General features: G+C 37.2%; 1 protein-coding gene across 8 annotated transcripts in view; it reads right to left on the bottom strand.

The window, feature by feature from the left end:
• The window catches only part of Ccdc68 (coiled-coil domain containing 68), a 59,297-nt gene that overhangs the window by 14,720 nt on the left and 24,779 nt on the right, over positions 1 to 19,798 (bottom strand). For all 8 annotated transcript variants that reach the window (XR_012447025.1, XM_074069786.1, XM_074069787.1 and 5 more), the window contains exons 5-10: positions 18,009 to 18,149; positions 16,973 to 17,098; positions 15,593 to 15,721; positions 10,178 to 10,260; positions 1,453 to 1,558; positions 193 to 276 (exon numbers count right to left, since the gene is read on the bottom strand). Coding sequence is in view for 7 of the 8 variants with exons in the window: in XM_074069786.1 (XP_073925887.1) it covers positions 193 to 276; positions 1,453 to 1,558; positions 10,178 to 10,260; positions 15,593 to 15,721; positions 16,973 to 17,098; positions 18,009 to 18,149 (669 nt within the window). In the remaining variant the exon portion in view is untranslated. The remainder of the gene's footprint in view (positions 1 to 192; positions 277 to 1,452; positions 1,559 to 10,177; positions 10,261 to 15,592; positions 15,722 to 16,972; positions 17,099 to 18,008; positions 18,150 to 19,798) is intronic.

Below are 19,798 nucleotides of genomic sequence, written 5' to 3'. Positions count from 1 at the left end.
AAGAACACCTGTATATGCACAGATACACATATACTTACACTCAGATACAGTCATACAATCACACAGACACACTTAGATATGGTGTCACACATGCACACAATCATACATACATGTTCATATACAGGCTCACTGATATACCCCTCTGCCTCCCCGCCAACACACAGAAATGTACCATAGATTTCCCCTTCTTACCTGGGTTTCAAGTATGTTGACTTTTTCTTTCAGATTTTCAATTCTTTTATCTTGTTCCTTTAAGTTATTTTTTAATCCTTCCATCTAAGAATTAGAAACACAATTGGAAACTCTTCCCAAACCACAGGGAATGGTTAATTTAGTCAAAAATCGTACAGCTTTTTGAGGTGAAATGGTGTCCATCTAATAAAAACATGAATTCTCACAGCATTAGCCAACTCAGCAGGCTTCAGAAAATTGCAGGCCAAATTGGCACCTGGGGAGGAAAGCACTCAGACAGTGCTGTTATACTTTTTAATCTTTGAAGAACCTGTTTACACCAATTCAGCAGGAGCACATGGCCTTCTGTGTGTCTGTCCTGCAGAGATACCTGCTGGAGGACATAGCCAAAGCTTTGCCCTGCATGCAGAGACTCCCTGAAGTGGGGTCCTTATCAGCAGCAGCCTGTGCTACCAAGATGCCACATGAAACTGGGAGGTGGGATGATGAGGTGCTGAAGGGTGCCCAAAGAGAGGGCACCCATGAGTTCTAAAGCCAACTCTATCACAACCAGCTCTGACAGAACCACTCTGAGTCTCACTTTTCTCATGTGTAAAAAGCTGTGTGATGAGCCCCGGGTCCCTTCTGGCTCTCAAATCCCACTACTAAGCTTTCTGGACCTTTGATGAGGTCATGGTCAATAGAGTACAAATGCTACTTTTACATCAGGAAGGCTCTAGAATAACGTGGAAGATTTTGGAAACAAATATTAGGTAGTAAAAACACTGATTTGGAGATCTAGTTTTAAGCACATATCTTGAGGAAGATTTTATAATCTCAAATAGTCCACAATCTAGCTGGCTACTACCCCCATTACCTCTTCCTTTTCACCGCTGGGATGTACCTAGAAAATGGCTTACTAGTTATGAGGATATAGAAACAGATTAACTTCTGCCATAGGAAAGGTCTGAATCTCCTGATCTACAAAATCTAAATATCAGCAAACAGTATCTAACTCAGAACACTTACATAAAAATCAATGACACATCTAAAAACCAGTTAAATACAATTTTCTAAAATATCTCATTGAGAACCTGACAGGTGTTTGCATTATAGTCCAGAGAAGACACTGAAAAGTGAGTCACATTGCATGAGAAGCAAAAGTCTATGTCCGTGGGAAGGAAAGACTCTTTGCTTCTAAAGTAGAGACAAGCCACTTGTACTTGGTGTTCATACCATAAACATACCATCTACCCGAGAAATGCACTTGGTTAGTCTGACCTCCTGGATGATGCTACGCAGCTGCTGATGTTGGGAATGAATCACAAACTGCAAGTGAGAAATCTGCTCCTGAAGGATGGAAATCTCCATTTGAAGATCCTGGCAACTGGGAATGCAAAGGAAGAAAAAGAGAGACAGGTTACTAACACACTCTGCAGCTCCTTTTCCTGCCTGTGCTGCCAGCCCTTCCTCACACACACACCACTCTACGGCATTTACAGTAAGACCTCAAAGCCCCACATACCGCACAAGACACCCGGATGACAGACAGCCTGTGATCTGCACAGACATGAATTTGCGTGAGAATGTCAATTCATGTGAAAAGTTGCTTTCTGGTCATCTGTGACTTCCTCCTGCAGGGACTGAGTCAAGTTGTATTGAGCCAGGGGAAGCATTTGTATATCTAAAGTGTCTGACCTATGAGCAACATAGACCTGTCACCCATCAAAAGTCACAGCTAATCACATAGAGTAGAGGGTCAGAGCATGGGAGCAAAAATAGACGTTTTACATGTAATCAGAAAACAATTTCCAATGATACACGCTTAGTATAAGCTTTTTAAAGCTTCCAACAGTTGATAATTCTACTAATTATAAGTAGAGAAAGAGGAAAAAAAGAAGGAAATTAAATTTAAGCTAGTAATTCTGAGTCACATAAACCACTGTGGAAAAAGATGAGTCAAGTTTATATGTAGGTTGTTCATGTTTTCCCAAAGCTCCATTTGGGTGACTAGAATTGATCATATAGTTTTTGGCTACTTATCTTTTTGCCAATATTAGTTATGAAGCCATATTCATTGTGGCAAGACCCCTAAGCTTGTGATCTTAAGAAGTCATTCAATCTTTCTAAGCTTCAGAATAACAGATATAATAATTTCTGCCTTTGCTACTTTACAAAATTAATCTGTAGACCTGAGGAAACAAAGTGAATATGCTTTTGGAAAGTAATAACCTTTTACAAAGTAGCATATCAATATTATTTTAGTCTACCAAGTTTTTATAATTAGAAGCCTTCATCCAATTTCATTACAATTATGTATTGAATAGCCTCCACACATATTATAAAGATTATGGAAATTAGTGACACTATAGAACATGTTCTCATTTGAAAAAAAAAGTTAGTAGTCTCCATTTGTTTCATTTCATATACTACGACATTGCTTCTCAAATTTGATATGCATCGGGGATCCTGTTAAATCTTGATTCTGTTCTAGTAGACTGGTGAAGGGCAGAGACTCTGCATGTAAAATAAAGAAAGCTCTGGGTGTTACCATGACGTTTTTGGTTCATGGATTATGCTTTGAATAGTACAGCATTGAACCACTAAGACTGTTGTGGTAACTTTTAGAATGTAATATAGTCTCTGAAAGACACAAATGTGATTTTCAGGCAACTTACAAACTTTGAGACATTCATTTTAGTGTGTGTGGTCCTGGGGTTTGAACTCAGGACCTCACACTTGCTACGAAAGCACTCTACCCCTTCAACAATGCCCCAGTCCTGGACATATTTTTAACTTTCTCCTAATTTTGTTTTACATGAGAGAGCTTTAAAAATGTTTGACTGTAGAAAAAAAAAATTAACTTCCATAAAACTATAATTATTCTTGTACAAGTAAAAATAACATAAAATGATACTCATTACTATCTATTTATCCTTTGGAATTAAATAATTTAGTACCCTACAGTATCCAACATATGCCACAAAACTTACACAAAATGAGGTTCATTACTGTTCATAGCATTAAAAATGGGAATGAACCAGGAGTTGGTGGCTCATATCTATAATCCTAGCTATTTGGGAAACAGAGATCAGGAGGATAGTAGTTTCATGCCAGCCTGGGCAAAAATTCCTCATACCCTATCACAAAAATATCCAACACAAAAGCAGGCTGGCGGAGTGACTCCAGCAGTAGAGTACCTGCCTAGCGAGAGTGAGGCCCTGAGTTCAAACTCCAGTGCCACAAAAAAAGGTAGGGGGGAATGTTCTAAGGCTGATCAATAGAAGACTGCAAAAACAAAGTATACAATGTCTATGTCACTTTTATTATATAGATAATATATATTTATATAAAAAGTTAAAAATGAAAGCTAGGTAAAATCAACTATTATTTTAAGGAGTACATATAAAGAAAAACAGAGAAATGTTACAATAAAGGTCTGGATAGTGGTTACTTTTGGAGAAAAAGAGCTGTGTTTGAAAGAGACATGGCAATACAGGAAGCAGGAAGCAGGGCTGATTTAGGAAGCGGTCATGTGCTGGCTTTTGACCTCTGTTTTAGTTACACCAGTATTTGCTTTCAAAGACTCCACTAAACCCTATGTAGTGTCAATGTTCTGCACATGTTTCCATATGTGTGTCATGCTTCACATGCATGTGTGTGTTTTCCAATATTTTTTAAACAGAAAAGACCTGGAGGGAATATAGACTAACCAGTTAAAGGTAGTTATCTTTGTGTGAATTTGGGAGAATTCCATTTTATCTTTGAACATTGCTGTTTTTATATTTTTATACAACAGGCTCATATTTTTGTAATAGAAAAGCAATAATGATCCAAAACCACACGATGTTAAAAATTGTCAGAGAAAAAATAGACTAAGGGTAATAGAGGCCATAACATACCATTAACATATTTCAACTGCTTCAATACAGTTTTAGAAAACTATGGGGAGACAAAAAGAGGTAGAAAGATTCTCCAGAAAGATAGACAGCATGCCTAGGGCCTTAGAAAAGGGAGAAAAATCAAATGAGGTATTTTATAGGGGTAAGGGTAAAGGAAAAGAAGGTACAAAACAATGAAGAAACAAGTATATGTACCAAGTATTCATGTCCTAAAAACAGGCCTGATTATCATGCCTATCAAACTAAATTTCACAGCTAAACCCCACTGTCCCCAACTCAACTAGCATGTTATGTAACTACCAGATTGCTAAGCAACTATCATATTAAGAAAAGGTATGGAAAAAAATACAGATTGTCAACTTAGACTGAAGAAAGACTTCCAGTTTAATAGTGCCTCAATTTTCCATGTTTTTTATAATATGATCATTTTAAAGGACCCTGACCCCAACAGAAAATTTATCCCACTCTTTATCTTAGAGAAAGACAATGGCAAAATGGAATCATGTCAATGTGCAATTCATTGTTTGAATTTGGGAAGAAGTGTTTGAAAAGAAATAAGCTGGATGCCGGATTCGGAGAAAAATGCTTTATTCCCATATGATTGGTAACTCAGCATTTCTACAGTGCAAGTTCAGGATTGGCCTCTACAAGACCAGTATGTATTAACATCAGATTTCAATTGTCTCTGGGTTTGAGTGTCAGTGGCTTCCTTACCAAGGGCACAGGAGTTTGAGATTATAGGACCCCAGAGGCTGAGATTCATGTCTCTGAGGTAGGAAACTCAGAGCCTGTCTTAAACAGCAGACTTTGGAGGTCTGCACACATTCCAATGTGACAGTGAGAGGGGCTCACAGCCCAGAGGAACCTTAAGAATCCTTAGGTGTTGGGGAAGACTGGGAGCACATGAGGGGAGTTTCTGAGAAATCTGTGGGTGATGCTCACCCTCGAAGAGTGAAGTTGCTGAGGACATTCAGAGGATAGGGAAGACCAGAAATCTCAGATGTAAAATCTTCAAGAACTAGGAAAAGTCAAGTTAAGGACATGAGGGATCAAAATGGCACAGAGGGATAGTAGGAAGCTGGTTCATAGCTGGTACTAAAATTCAAAATTACTCTAGTGAGGAAGGAAAAAGAAAGAAAGAGCAGCAATGGCCCACTTAGTGGTCAGACTCAGGACGTCCCTAAGAAGTAATGTAAAAGAGCTCTAGATACTTTACAGAAGCAAATTCACTTTGAATATGCCTACAATTAAAAAATATTGTGATGTTAATGACTATTCAAAATAGTCCTCATTGTGTCCCATGACCCAAAAACACTAGAGTCAAAGGCAGGAAAAAAGATGGGTTGGAAAGAGGTGGATATTATGTTACCAAAAATACCAAGCTCAGAACATTTTCCCACGAGTTTCTCAAAGGTATTATAATAAAGTTCATAGTAAATAAATAAAAATGTGAAAGCAATCTAAGGATGAAGAAAAGTATTTCAAGAAGTTCTCTTGAGAACTCAGGACTTTGAGGCTTACCTTGTCTCCATTCATACACTAGAAGAGTGACTAAAGGACATTGCAGGTAATCCTTACAAGTCGAACACTCCTTATCCTTTAAGCTTTATTACTTATTTTTCCACTAAATCATTCAGTCTTACAAAAGAGGCTTGCAAGCAATACATGAAGAAAACATAAGAAAAGGCAATCCCAGAAATCGAGGCAAAATATTTCTAACAAACGCCTGTATCTAGGATTCATGCTCTGTCTCTCAGCATCTCAATACAATTTTTGATCAATGCTTTCCCTCTACAGTGCAATAGAATAAAAATAAAAGTTGACATTAAGAGAACCAAAAAGTTTAGGCTTTGGAGAAGAAGTAGAAGACATAGTTTTCCCTACTCTTCCCTGAAGACACAAATAAACATCCTGGGTATTGTATATAGCAAGCATATGAAGACTCTCAACAGTGAAGGGAAGAATGCAGACTGGCTTGGCACTCAAAGATTCAAGGAAAAATAGTGGCAAGCTCTCTGCATTTTCCTTTTGCCTCATATCCCACCCAGACTTGAAGATAAAAAAGCTGGCAGTCAGAATGTCAACAGGAGCAGACAACAAAAAGAGGAGAAAAAAGGAGTCCCTACACAAAGAGAGCAGAAATTCAGCCTTTGCCTTTTAGGCAGGATATTGAGGATTCTCCCTCAACTCATCACTGAGGGATAGTTAAGAGAGGACCATTCTCTTCCTATTATATTCTGCAGCATTTAAGAAAGGAAGTGAATCCTATCTTTAACTTGCAGAAATAAGAGAACAAATGCCTTTACCCTTATCTAGCAATACTAAATGATCTTAGAGTAAGTACTTGACAGGAGATCCATCCTCAACTTCCGTACTGTCCAATGTCTGTCAAAGCTTGGTGGGGGGAACCTGAGTTCATGGAGGGCTGTTTTTTCATCTATTCCTCACAGGGCCCTTTGAGTTAACTTATACAATTAGATGCCACCTTCATTGGATGTTGCCACATTGCCCTCTGCTCCTCACTGTTATAATGGTTTTGACTGAATTGCTGGTTGGCATAATGCTATCCTTCTTAAGAAGATGTTTTGAGACATCATTTCCGTGTTTATTATGATTTAAATGAAGACATTATTTAGGTTATTCTTCATGAACCTTCTCTGAACAATTTCTGGCTGTAGGGATATATTAGAATAAATTGAACTCCTCCTAAGAACTGGTTAGTTTTAGTCATATGAATATTATAAATCATAAAACTAATCATAATTTCCTTTTTGTGTTGGCTGCTAGAAAATTTTAAATTGAGCCAGTGTTCTACTGTAAGTCTATTTAATATATATGCTTTATTTTATAGATTGACCACATGAAATTCTTGTACTTTCTTGACGTCACCCTCTATTTTATTTCCAATTTAAGTAATTGTGATATATTTAATATAGTTTTTATGAACAATTTTTAATTTTCTTAGAACCCAGGGTACATAAATAAACAGTTATAAATTTATAAATAATATAAGCCTTGCCATGATTATAAATCAATCCCAAGAAATAACCTTTCAGGTAAAAATTACACTTATTACCGGGGATTAATGCATTCTGATGTCACGGGAAGGAAAAATTCCAAAAGAAATAAAAGAATAAATACTGTGATAAAAGGAAAGTAAAAGGGGCAACTGAAACTATGTTGCATGCTCCAAATAGTCTACTTCTGGGTACACCATACATTACCCAGGTATTGGAAATATGTATAACCCTAGTTAGAATTCCCACTTGAGAGAGAAGATGGTGAGATTGGTAGCATCCTAGAACTTCACGGAAGCTATGAAAGACTTCTACTCTAGTTACAGGGACTCAAAGATTGCCTCTCAAGGATCTAATGCTTCTTTAGACCTCCATGGCTGTAGACATCACTGAGTGTGGATCCCAAAAGAAAAAGTGGGTAACTGAGAATCACAACCATGAGAATAGAAGAGGTCAGGTTTTTACCATCTCCTAGCCAGATCAAAGTGAAAAATTAGCACAGATATAGGCTCTGTTCACATTGCAACAAAACTCAAGAATGATTTTTTTATTGCTTATCAAAATCCTTTCGTTGTTATTTCCAGTGGTGGGACAAAAGGGATGGCTTGAGAGAGTCTCTAGACGACCAAAGAGAAATGAATAACGTGAGTAGCTTTGACCTCCAACCTCAGCTCTGAGACAGTCATTCCTCCCCAGAGGACCTTGTTATGCTGAGCAACCCTTAATTAAATGGAGGAGTCAACACTGCTTAATTTTACCAGTTCCAATGTGCTTTCCCCAAAGATAAAAAGAGCCTGTGTAGTACGTGAGGTAGCAAAGCAGAGGGACAAGTGGACTTCAGAGGTCTCCAGAAATGAACCACAGGAGGCAAAAAGCCTCCATAGCAGGATGAAAAGGCCTTGCTAAATATGAGAATACTCGATCCAAACTCCCAACCCTACAACTTCTGAAAGGCCAAGTATCTCGACAAGTCACTTAACCAGTTACAAGCTCAGTTCCCTTTTTGGAAGGTCAAGGGAGGGATTAAGTTTAATAAGGTACACAGGATTACTCTGTAAGCTGCAAAGCACTATACATATTAGATAGAAGCAATGGTAATAGAAATACAGAATTTACCCTGTTTAAAAGAAAACAAATCTTTCAACTTTCCACCTCTTTTTTTGGCTGTAGCTCTCCAATCTCAGCCTAAGAGAAATCCCATTATCTGTAGTAGTTTAACCAAACCTCTGTTGCTCTAAACTAAAGAGTCTGATTCATACTAATTTCACTTTGTTGTCACCTAGTAAAATGAATATCCCTACATACAGCTCAGAAAAGGAAATAAGTAAGATAAATATTTGTGATGCTTACAATCTATGAAAATTGTATAAGCTTGTATGTTCAAACACAAACCACCCATATGCCTCAAGAAATTTCTAAAACCTCCTTAAGAGCTTTTTGAGAATTCCTTATGACAACTGCTCACATATAACAAACAGAACTGAAAGAATAGATTAGCTTGGTCATTTTAAATGATTACACTGTTGGCTCAAAGACTCACAAAAATCCTATTATCAGTAAAACAATCAAACAAAAACATCAAACTCAGACTGTCTGGACCCTTAATGGAAGACACATTGTATAAGCCTGTAGTTCTACTACATGGAAATGCTCTCTATATTAAAAGAGAGAGAGAGAGAGAGAAGCCAATAATGCACTTAGAATAAATAACAAATATCTGAAATTCCATAATTTAAGGATGCCCTTGGCAGTCCTTTCATTCTTTACCAAGAAGCACACAGTGCCACACAACTGTCATAGAATCCACCTTGTCGGGTTCTATGCTTGTTCACAGAGAAGGAAATAAAAAAATTAATAACTTATTAGTATGCCAGCATGTTTCAAATATGTGTGTCCAACTGTCAAGCTCAGCCCATTTCTGGTTTTTGGCATATGTGGTCAAAAATGCATGATTGTGAATCAGACAGAAAGCACAACATATAAGGAGAGATACAAAGAGGCAGAGAGGTGAGATGAAAGGACAGGGAAACAGAGAGGTCACATGATCAAGAAAGAAGGATATTTGCATATATATATATAAATACTATATATATATATATATATATATATATTTACTGTACTGAGGTTTGAACTCAAGGCCTTCACCTTAAGCTACTCTACCAGCCCGTTTTTGTGATGGGTTTTTTCAAGATAGGGTCTCACAAACTATTTGCCCAAGCTGGCTTCAAACTGAAATCCTTCTGATCTCTACCTCCTGAGTATCTAGGATTACAAGTGTGAGCCACTGGTCCCCAGCACATATATTATTGCATAAATGACAATATGAACTTGCCCCTCATGAGGCTCTTATGAGTGAGTCTCATACCCTAGTATATAACCTAGGGAGTGAAAGTTCTAGATGGATGAACTAAGATGTTAAAACAGAGTTGACATTGAATGCAATATCTTTACATCAGAACATACCATGATGACTGTGAAAGAAAAAAAGAGAGAAAAATCTCAGAAAATGTCTGTGATATGAGTTATAACCTAATAGTCCAGAGGATTTCCTAATGGCAGTTGAGTAGGACAGGGGTTGTGATAACCATAAAGCCACCCCCACCCTTGCATACTAAGTAATGTGACTGATTGATAATTATGAGTATGAGTGAGTGCAAACAATTAAAGATTTTTTCATAGTATTTCCTTCACAGAGTTGAAGAGACCCACAGACTCAGAATTTCACTTGTGGGCTCACCAGTTTAATGCAGGTGGTAAAAGAGACCTACTAACCAACACAGAAGCGTGGGGGATGAAGGCATCCCCACTATCTGTAGCAACAAAGATAAATGGGGAAGTGTCAGGTTTACTCACTGTTCAGAAGAATTAATGCTCCCACTGGATCACTGGGATCCCCAGTGAACTCTAAGCCCTGCTTCCTCAGTACATGTGAAAGGGGAGCTATTAATCTTAAAAATTCTCCTCCTCCCTCCTACACTTAATAGTTGTCCTACTTCCCTGGGGAGTGGAAAGCACATCTGAACACTGGTGCCAGAGGAAAGGAAAGACAACAGGAACTGCTTTGACTTAGGAAATAAGTTTGCAAACCTTTTAGTATATGAAGCGTTGGATTTGAGTTGCAGCAGCTTGCTTTCCAAAGACAATTTTCTTTCTAGTAATGCTTTCTTTTCCTAGGAGAAAATAAGATACAATTTTTGTTTTTGTGTTTTCATGTGTGTATGTCTGTGTACACATGTGTTTGGTAAGGCATTCTTGCAAAACTGTTCACAAAAGATGACTCCTGCAATATTAGAAATACAGATTGAGCTAAGAGCTCATTTTATGCTAGCTGTTACAATACATCCCAAGGAAGCCTGGTCAGACCCTGTCTTCTGTGCTTTACAAATAACAAAATGGTGGGTCAAGAGTAGATCTTTCATACATCACCTACACGCACAGCTTGCTCTTCCTTTAGCCCACGGCTGAAATGACGCCACAGTGTGGCTCAACCTCTCCGTCCACTTCCTCCATCCACCCCCGCTCAGACTCTCCCATGACTGCACCTGCCTCTTATACAGTAGGAGAATTGCTGGTATCCAGGGATATCACTCAGTACTTCTACCTGTTCTGGCATCTGTCAGAAAGTGGTGGAGTAGTAAATGTATTTTTAATGAGGGATAAAGGTCATAAACGCTAAAAATTACTCCCTAATTAGGATCCCAGAGGAACTATGACACTGATAAAGAATATCTTTTAAAATGGCATAATTTAATTATTAAACCAAACTCTTCATCCCAAAGGAAAACAGACAAGTCCATGGAAAACCAAGCTGGGATAATTACATTTATTGTGTATTCAAAGGCAACACGCTGAGAAAAGGAATTTTGGAGTTTGGGTTGGCTGGTTCAGTGAGAAGCTAGGGAGAAGAACCACAAGAGACTGTAAAAAGGCAGAAATTGGTATTGGCAATGTAGATAGAAGTGACTGATATCTACACTGCTGTTTTAAATCATACCCTTTTGCAATATTATTGTGGATATTACACAGTGCCATGTAGCAGAAACATGAGAAATATTTTTGACAAATCTGGTTTTGAAATTTTGGCCAAGGTTTTAACATCTTTGAGCTTTATCATTAAGAAAATTTAACCAAAACTTGGAAATGAATGCAATAGAAAACATGTGGTTTTATCATCACATTGGGTAACTGTTTAAGAATCTGTCCCAATAATTATTTAGTTCTTTCAGAAAATTCTCCTGTGTCTGACTTTATTATTACTTGATTAGAAACCTGACTCTCTGAAGTCATATGTTAATTTGTAGATTTCTGTCTGGTAGAAAAGATAATCCCAAAGGTTATGGTTTAATTGCCTTAAAGAATATTAACACTTCTTTTTTATTTGACACAGTAATCCTTTTCTATTCTCCTTTCCCCCAAAATGACTCTAAGTAGCCAGTTTTCACAATATTTTATTTAAACCAGTTTTGCCATCTTACTGGTTCACCCATTAGTTAGTGAACTGAATAAAGAATGTGATGCATAGTCATTCTATATTTTTATGAGTCCTATTTTTAGTTTTATGAACATCCATAAAATGAAGGTATTACCTATGTTTAAATGTTGAGATAATTGGAGAAAACTATCTCTGGGAAATTTATTTCTGAAAGGTTACAGTGAGAAAATTATTTCTGAAGGGTCACGGATATACCTTTCAGGTTTATGATGATGTTTGGATTATCAAACAAACACATCACAAATAATATATTTTGAATTTGTATGGTGGGAGAAATGGTGTTTAACAAACATTCTTTGTAATTGATGTACTCTTGATTAATGGGATAGCATAGCCAGGGTTCAAAGAGAACAGACAACTAAACAAGAAAATGTTCTACTCTGGCAGGCCTCCAGCATCTGGCGTGGGCTCTTACAGCTCCTCTTTGACAGCACAGAATTCACACTTGGTAAAGAAGACACTTTTCAGGCAGAGTCTTCTGAACACACACAGCCCTAAGCAGCCAGCAGCCCACTGTTTCCAATGCCACACCACTGTGGAGCTCAGGATCTCACTGAGACATCTATTTCAATCATTACTAAATGTTAACATCCAAATGACTTCGGAACCCAGAATATCATTTTATCCAGCCTTAGAAAAGAAAGGGGAGTAATGAAAAGTGCTGTAAACTAGAAACTGGAAGATTATGGGATGGTGTCTGTCTCCAAAGTGCCTTTGAACTCTAAAATGCTAATGGAGCTAAATCAATGAGATTAGAAAATAAATATGATGCAACAGAATTGCACTGCTAGCAAAAAGAACATATGCCATATTAAAATGCTCTTATTGGGCTTTTTTGCTAGCTTATCGCTGTGTGTACGGAATTCATTCTCACTGCATTCCTGATTAACGTGGGACAGATGGTGGAGGTTTTAAGTAATGTGTTCATTACCAGACCTCATACCACTAATGGCTATTTACTGGAGCAGGGCCTTGTTCAAGTGAGTAGCAAATGAGCCCTTCTCCAGGGGGCACCCACCACCAGGGCAATATTTATCAACCTTTCTGAGGATGCACATTTTTCAGTTTTGCTTCATTTTTGAACTTGTGTCTTTTTGCTGTTAATACAGAATATTCAGCACCCCTGTTCTGATCTGTACTCTCCACCTGAGAAACTTTTTCAAAGACTATTGCGAAGCCTTACCTTTTGTGGTTTTACTTGTTTTCCAAATATGAACTATTTTTAATTTTAAAAATACTAATATGTTTAAACATTAATGTGTTTTTAAAAAATGGCAGATTGCCCCTCCACCCCAGGTCAATTCACTTCCATTGTCCAGAGACATCCTAATAAGCTCTACCCTAGAAGTCACTGAACTAGAGCCTTCTTGAAGGTTACCACACAGCCTTGCTGAGCAATGGCACTTACTGTGTCACAGAGTTCCTGGAGACAGCCCAGTTATGGGTCAATATCAAGGCAGGAGCTAGGCTATCACTTCCCAAAAATGTCTTGCCAGTATCTGAGCCCTAAACCCTATTCTAGGGTACATTCCCTTACCTTTAGCAGGGCTTTCAGCCTCCCCAAAGGATCTCCTATGAGAATTAAAAACAAGAGATCTGGGAAGGTGTTTAAGCCCCACACTGTTCAATTATGCACATTATAATCTCCACAAATGGTGACTATGTCCAGTTCATTTACAAATACATCTCCAGTCCCCGGTGCCGGGCAGTACATAGCAGGTGCTCAAATATATCAAATGAACAGTGGAATAAATACACCACAGAGCTTTCAGAGGAACTCACATCTTGTAGAGAATTTTCTGGCATTGCTAGTAGATAAAAATTATTTTCCCCCATTTTTTAAAATTAATGTTCAGGGCAATAACTGGCACTAACCTGACCCATTGTTTCTAGTTTTGAGATAGGGTGATTGTAAGTCTAAGTTTAAATTACAAAATAGTTAAGCAAGTTGTTAGGTTAGACAAAGTGTTTGCGTTATGGAATTTGTCTACCTTTCCTAAGTGCCAACATACTTCATGCTGTCTTGGTTACTTAAACTATTATAGGATGAACACTAGCAAGCACCCTACCAAATACTTAAGTTTACCTAAAACAGCGTAATTACAACCTGGCATGCCTGGATGAGCCAACTGCTTAAGGACATTCTAGTCCAGTGATTCTGCTAAAGAGTAACACTCAGTGACCCATGGCACATCAGAGTTGGGGTTGCATGTTATCACTATTAGATCCTGTCAAGTTGGGGCTTTAATTTTTTTAAATTTCTCATAGAATCTTCATTAAGATTACAAATTGAATTGAATTTAGTTATAAAACTTTAGGATTTTGACTGGGGATATAACTCAGTGGAACAGTGCTTGACTAGTATGTGAAAAGTCCCTGGGTCTAATCCTCTGCTACACACACACACACACACACATACATACACACACAAACACATTTATATTCTGGAAATATCTTTAAACTAATTAAAGGTCCTTTGTTATTAAACCTGATGCTATTAAAATGTGATACTTTTGAAGTGACATTTCTCAAATGGCATGAACACAAAGTAGACTTAAAGAACAAATTAAGCCTGAGAAGAGCAGGGGCAAATTGGAAAATTAATACAATAAATATAAAAATGTATCAGGTAAAATTTACCAGAAGCCAAAGTGTATATTCTTATCTACTTTCAACTCAGTTTCAAAGACATCCATTTTCTATTTGTCTTGCTACAAAGGCATAATATTCCTAACTTTGTCTGAATTCTAAATTCAAAGGTGGGCATATTAAATTTATGTGTTCACCATTTGTGTGTATTTGGAGTGCCAGCAATTTAAAAGAGTACTGCATGAGGTTTTTTATAATTTTTCTTCTATTATTACTCTTCTATAAATATACCATAAATATATCTTTCAAAAATTCCACATACAGAGTGGCTTTCCTTTTTTCTTTTTCTTTTTTTTATTATATTATTGTGCTTTGGGCACATTGTGACGTTTACAGAAGCTCTTACAATATATCATAGTTGGATTCACGCCCTACACTATTCTCCTTTCCTGAAATAGATTCAACATGTCTCATTTTTTCATTTTCATACGTGAACACATAATAATTTCTACTACATTCAGGCTTCTCCACCCTTTCTGTATATCCTCCCCCTCCCACTGGTACCAACCCCCAAAGAGGACCTTTTTACCTGCCTGTTCTCCATTTTTGAAAAAAGGCATTTTTGTTTGTTTAAGATAGCTCTACAGGGAGTTTTCTTGTGATGATTCCATGTATTATAATTTATGTGTATTATAATTCATTTTCACCTTTCTACCTTCTTATGGAGATTTCAACAAGTTTAAATATTCTATACTCATTCTTGAATAGAAAGTGCATCACCCATATTCACCTTCTTAACTTCCTTCTTTTACCCTCCTTCTCCTGTTAGTGACCTCCTCTTAGTGTAACCTGTATTTCTATTGTGTCTATCTCCCACATATGAGAGAAAACATGTGGCTTTTGTCTTTCTGAGCCTGGCTTACTTCACTTAACATTATGTCCTCCAGTTGCATCTAGAATGGCTTTTCTCAATGTGAACTATCTCACATTGCCATCCATTTTTATAAACCCCAAGTAGTCTTGGGTGGCCAAAATGCAGTTGGCACTAACTCTACTACATTACTAGATTACTAGAGTCTCCTCTACTATTTCTCCAAACACATGGGCTTTGTAATCTTTTCCATTATGCCTCTTGACAGTCTCAACTAAGGCACACATTTACCACAAAGAGAAAGTAACACATGACGATATGACCACAGTATTTGTAGAGGTAAATCAATAACTGTAGTACAGGTCATATTAAATGTTTAAGGGAAGAAACTAGCATGATGGAGTACTTCCTAAGACCAAGTTTTGTAAAAGAGCACTTTCACTTCATGTTATCTTATTTGACTTAACATCCTATTTATTTGACTGTTGTTTTCTTTCATTTTGACCTTATCCTGTCAGGAAGAAATCTCTTTAATTCTTGAGGGGTTTACCTTTTCCATCCTTTGGACAAAGTTCTCCAATTCTGTGATTTGTCTGTGCTTTTCTTCAAGTTTTTCAGCAACTTGATTTAGATTTTCAACATGCTGTTTCAATTTTTCTTCTTTATCAAGCTTGTTAACCTTTGGTCAGAAAAACAGTTGCTGGACTTTTGTTTTTATCAGTCTATACACAGATTATTTCTCTATAGAATTTTCTAATTAATGAAAAGAATGAATGGTTTATGGTTGTTTAAAATTACTCTTTTGACTTTAGTGTTTTCTTCAAAATAAACCTGATAAAGTCACTAAATTAACAGAGAATTAATAGTGTATAAATATTATTCCTAGAATGTTTACATTTATTACCATAGCTTCTGAACTGGTATGAAAAGAGAGGTACTAATGTAAGGAGAGCAAAATATTTGACTTTTGCTCAACTAAAATTATCTAGAACCAAAAAAAAAATCTCATCTGTACAATTATAATGTGTTCTTTTTGATCAGAAGGTGATATAAAAGCAAAATAATTATCCCCATGTGCTTAAAGATTTACTCATGAGGCAGATAGTAGGAGTTGAAAGGCCACAGGAAAGAAGTGTCCAAAGGCCACAGTTGGGAGTGTTTCAGCTGACGACCATCTGATATGTACACAAATATCTGTGTCTATATTTAACAGAACCTGAGATTTCCTGGTAAAAAGTAAAGTGCCTATCCTTAAAAACACCAAGTGGGCCTACCTGCCAGGCTACTTGGGCTGGGACTGAGCCCCATTTTAGCAGGGTCGATTACTTGTTCAGTGTACCTCCAGGCACAAATGCCAGCCAGTTCCCTACACTCACTAGAATACATTTTTCAGACAGTTTTGTTGATTGATACTAGCATACAATACTTCAGATTTAACAGTATAGAAAAAAAAAGTATGAGTTTGCAAGTATATATTTTAAAATATGTGTGTATACAGAAATTTTGTTGTTTTTTTTAATCAGAATAATGTATTCTCAGACCCAAATAATTTTGAACCCATCTGTCCAGAGACCCAGGTCCAGAGAATCAGCACTAACTGGGTATCTTGTTTTTCAAAGGCAGAGTCAGGAGTAGAGCCTCTAACCAGTCTCAGTACAGCCAACTCCAAACTCCAAACAGGAAGGCCCTGCCTCCCACACCCTATGCTGCTCAGGGCTCGAGGCAAGAATGACATTGCAGCAGCACAGTGACATTTGGTGCCAGTCAAGTGGGTTGAGGGGAATCAGCACAAAATAGTGGTGCCCTGCCTTCTCCCTAAACTTCAAATCCACTTGGCCATTGCTTGTTTCACATCTAAATCCTTCAGAAAGAGGGACCAGACTAGCTCAGGTGGGGCCAGTCCTCCAGTAGACAAGCTGCCAGTTGATACCTGGAGTAAAAGTTTACTGTCCTCATGCTTTTTTCTCACATCTTCAGATTGCATTTGATAGTTCTCAAATAATTTCTGGGCCACATTTCTCAGAGCTGCTGCTCCTGCTTCTCTGGAGGCTTCCAGCTAAGGAGAAAAAAGTTACTCTGCATGTCTGACATTTCCAATACGAAGAGTTCAAGGCAGAACAATTGGATAGCCAATTAACAACACAGTCTGTAACTCTGAAAATGTAAAATGAGAAGCCCTCTATTGAGTGGGGCCATGAATACAGATGTATTTGCCATGGCCAAGCCTCAATACACCCTTCAAAGAACTCCACCTCACCCATCAGCTTATACATGTATGTGCAAACCTTTTATCATTGATGTCCATAAGAATACCAACAGGAGTATCACCCTGAATGGAAACGAACAAGTTTGGAGTAGTACGGTAGTAAAGGTCAAGTGTCATGAATCATTCAAGGACTTAACCTAAGGAAATAATCAAGGATGACTTCAAAGATTTACCTACCAAGAGATTCATAGCACAGCTGCATATAAAATAATTCCCTCAAAAGGAAAATACAAAACACTCAACAAGAAGTTAATTAAACAAACTATGAGATATTTGACTAGGAAGACTATAATTAATATTTTTAAATATGCAAATGCTTTTTAAAATTTATTGTTGTAAAACACACAGCACAAGATCTTCCCTCTTACAAACAAATTTGTAGGTGTACAGTACAGCCCTGTCAAATAGAAGCATGGTATGGAACAGCAGGCCTCTGAGCTTACTCATCTTGCATAACTGAAACTTTATAGCCATTGAACTTTTGGTAAAGATTTATTCAGTAATAAAAGTAGTCTCCAAAGTAGAACAGTGAGACTTAATTTGTGAAGTATAAAAATGCTTCTGTGAATTTGTGACATAAGTGTGGACCTGTGGATGTATGTGGGTGTCTCTGCTGGTGTAGATACATGAATGCTGACAATCTATCAGTTAGCTCCAGTAGTTAAAATATGAAATCTGAACTCTCTCTTACTAGTCATACCTTGATTTTCAATACTTCATTCTCTTTGTTCATCTGTAATAGCTGCAGGTCTTTTCCTCTCATTTTTTCCATGAGTACTTCCAAACTGCAACAAGAGGGGTCCATTTCAGAATCAGAGCCATTTTGAATGTTTCCACAGTGCTGAAATGGACAAACATGAAAATCATAGCACTAACTACACTTTTCCCCTACGCAATTTGACAACAATAAATATCTCTCAGTATTACATATATCCAAGAGGATTCAGATTAGCACAACAATATCTTCTGAATCTCAAATATCAATGAGAATTCTAGATGAAGCAGTTGGACTCTGCATTTGATCAAATCTGAACAGATTCTTATATTAAAAGAGGTAGAACTATGTCTTATATTTAAAGAGATAGAACTACTATCTTTTATGTCTCCTACAGTTTTAAATATACTGCTAACTTTATCTTAAGAGACATAATAGCCATGAGATCAGATATTTTTTTTATCTAAAGTCATAGACATAAATTCATTTTTACTACATTGCATTACAGGGTAATACAATGAGACCTAATAGCTATAATGCATAATATTCAATGATGCTTCATTCCAATCACTTCCTATTAAAGATTTAACCAGAGACATCAGAACAGGGTTACTGGCATTGTAACTCTGTGTAAACTCATGCTCACTAAAAGTATACCTGGAATCATGGACATATGAAGGTAGAAAGGAAGTTAGAAAACATTCAACTTAACCTGTCAATTTTACAGGTACAGAAACTGAGGATCAGACCCGAGTTTATACAGCAAGTAAGTGCAAGGGTTCATGGAACAGCCTCTCGATCGTCCATCCTGTGCTTTACCTATTCTTTCAACTTAGCTCAAGTCAGATGGAAAAACTATTATATGACATATATGTAACAATTATGATAACAACTTCTACTTTTAAGCACCTATAATATGCCAGGTAATCTTTTCAATACTTTATATACATTCCTTTGAGTACTCAGAACACTACAAGACACTATGTCCATTATACATGTGATGAAATCAAAGATAAGAGTTTAACCTGTGCATGGTTATACCTATAATTATGGCTACAACCAAAATTAGAGTACAAATCTGCTTAAAAACAGGCCTATTTTCTTTCCACTACAACATACTTGCTGCATTTACAGAAATAAAAATAAAGAATATAATACAGAATGGTAATACCCTCCCTCAACATCACTGCCACAGTTTTGATTTCATGGTGCACACACTTGTTTATATTCTTCCCGTATATGCATAGGGAATTATTTTCTGTTTTAGTTTGCTAAAGAATATTTGGCAGAATGATACCTGTGGAAGGTACATAATTGGCAATGTTTGCTGGCTACAAAAGTCATAGATCAGCGCTTCTCAAACTTTAATCTGCATAAGAATCACTTAGTGATGGATCTGGTTAAAGATGAAGATTCTGAATCAGGAACTCTGGGTGGGAGCCCTGAGGCTGCACATTTAACCATCCTCTCTCAACTCCAGGATCAGGTGTCTAGTCATCTATTCCCTGGAGATCTAAGAGAACTCAGCTTGGCCCAAACTGAGTTTTTTATCTTTTATGTCACTCCCCAACATAATCTTATTTCTTCCCAGTTTCAGAGCACTTACTTTCAGAAATAATTGAGGCAAGCTGTGTTAGATTGGAAGCTAAGAATGCAAAAGGGGACTATGCTTCTGCATGTGTTTTGCACAGTGTTCTAGTGTTCTCTGAGGCATACTATACAGTTACATTGATAAGGTGCTCTTGGCTCAGATGAGATTTAACCTGTAACAATCC

The sequence above is a fragment of the Castor canadensis genome, chromosome 4 (assembly GCF_047511655.1).
Source record: "Castor canadensis chromosome 4, mCasCan1.hap1v2, whole genome shotgun sequence".
Taxonomy (NCBI): domain Eukaryota; kingdom Metazoa; phylum Chordata; class Mammalia; order Rodentia; family Castoridae; genus Castor; species Castor canadensis.
The sequence above is the reverse complement of the archived record's forward strand: the minus strand, read 5'-3'. Positions and strand labels throughout refer to the sequence as shown.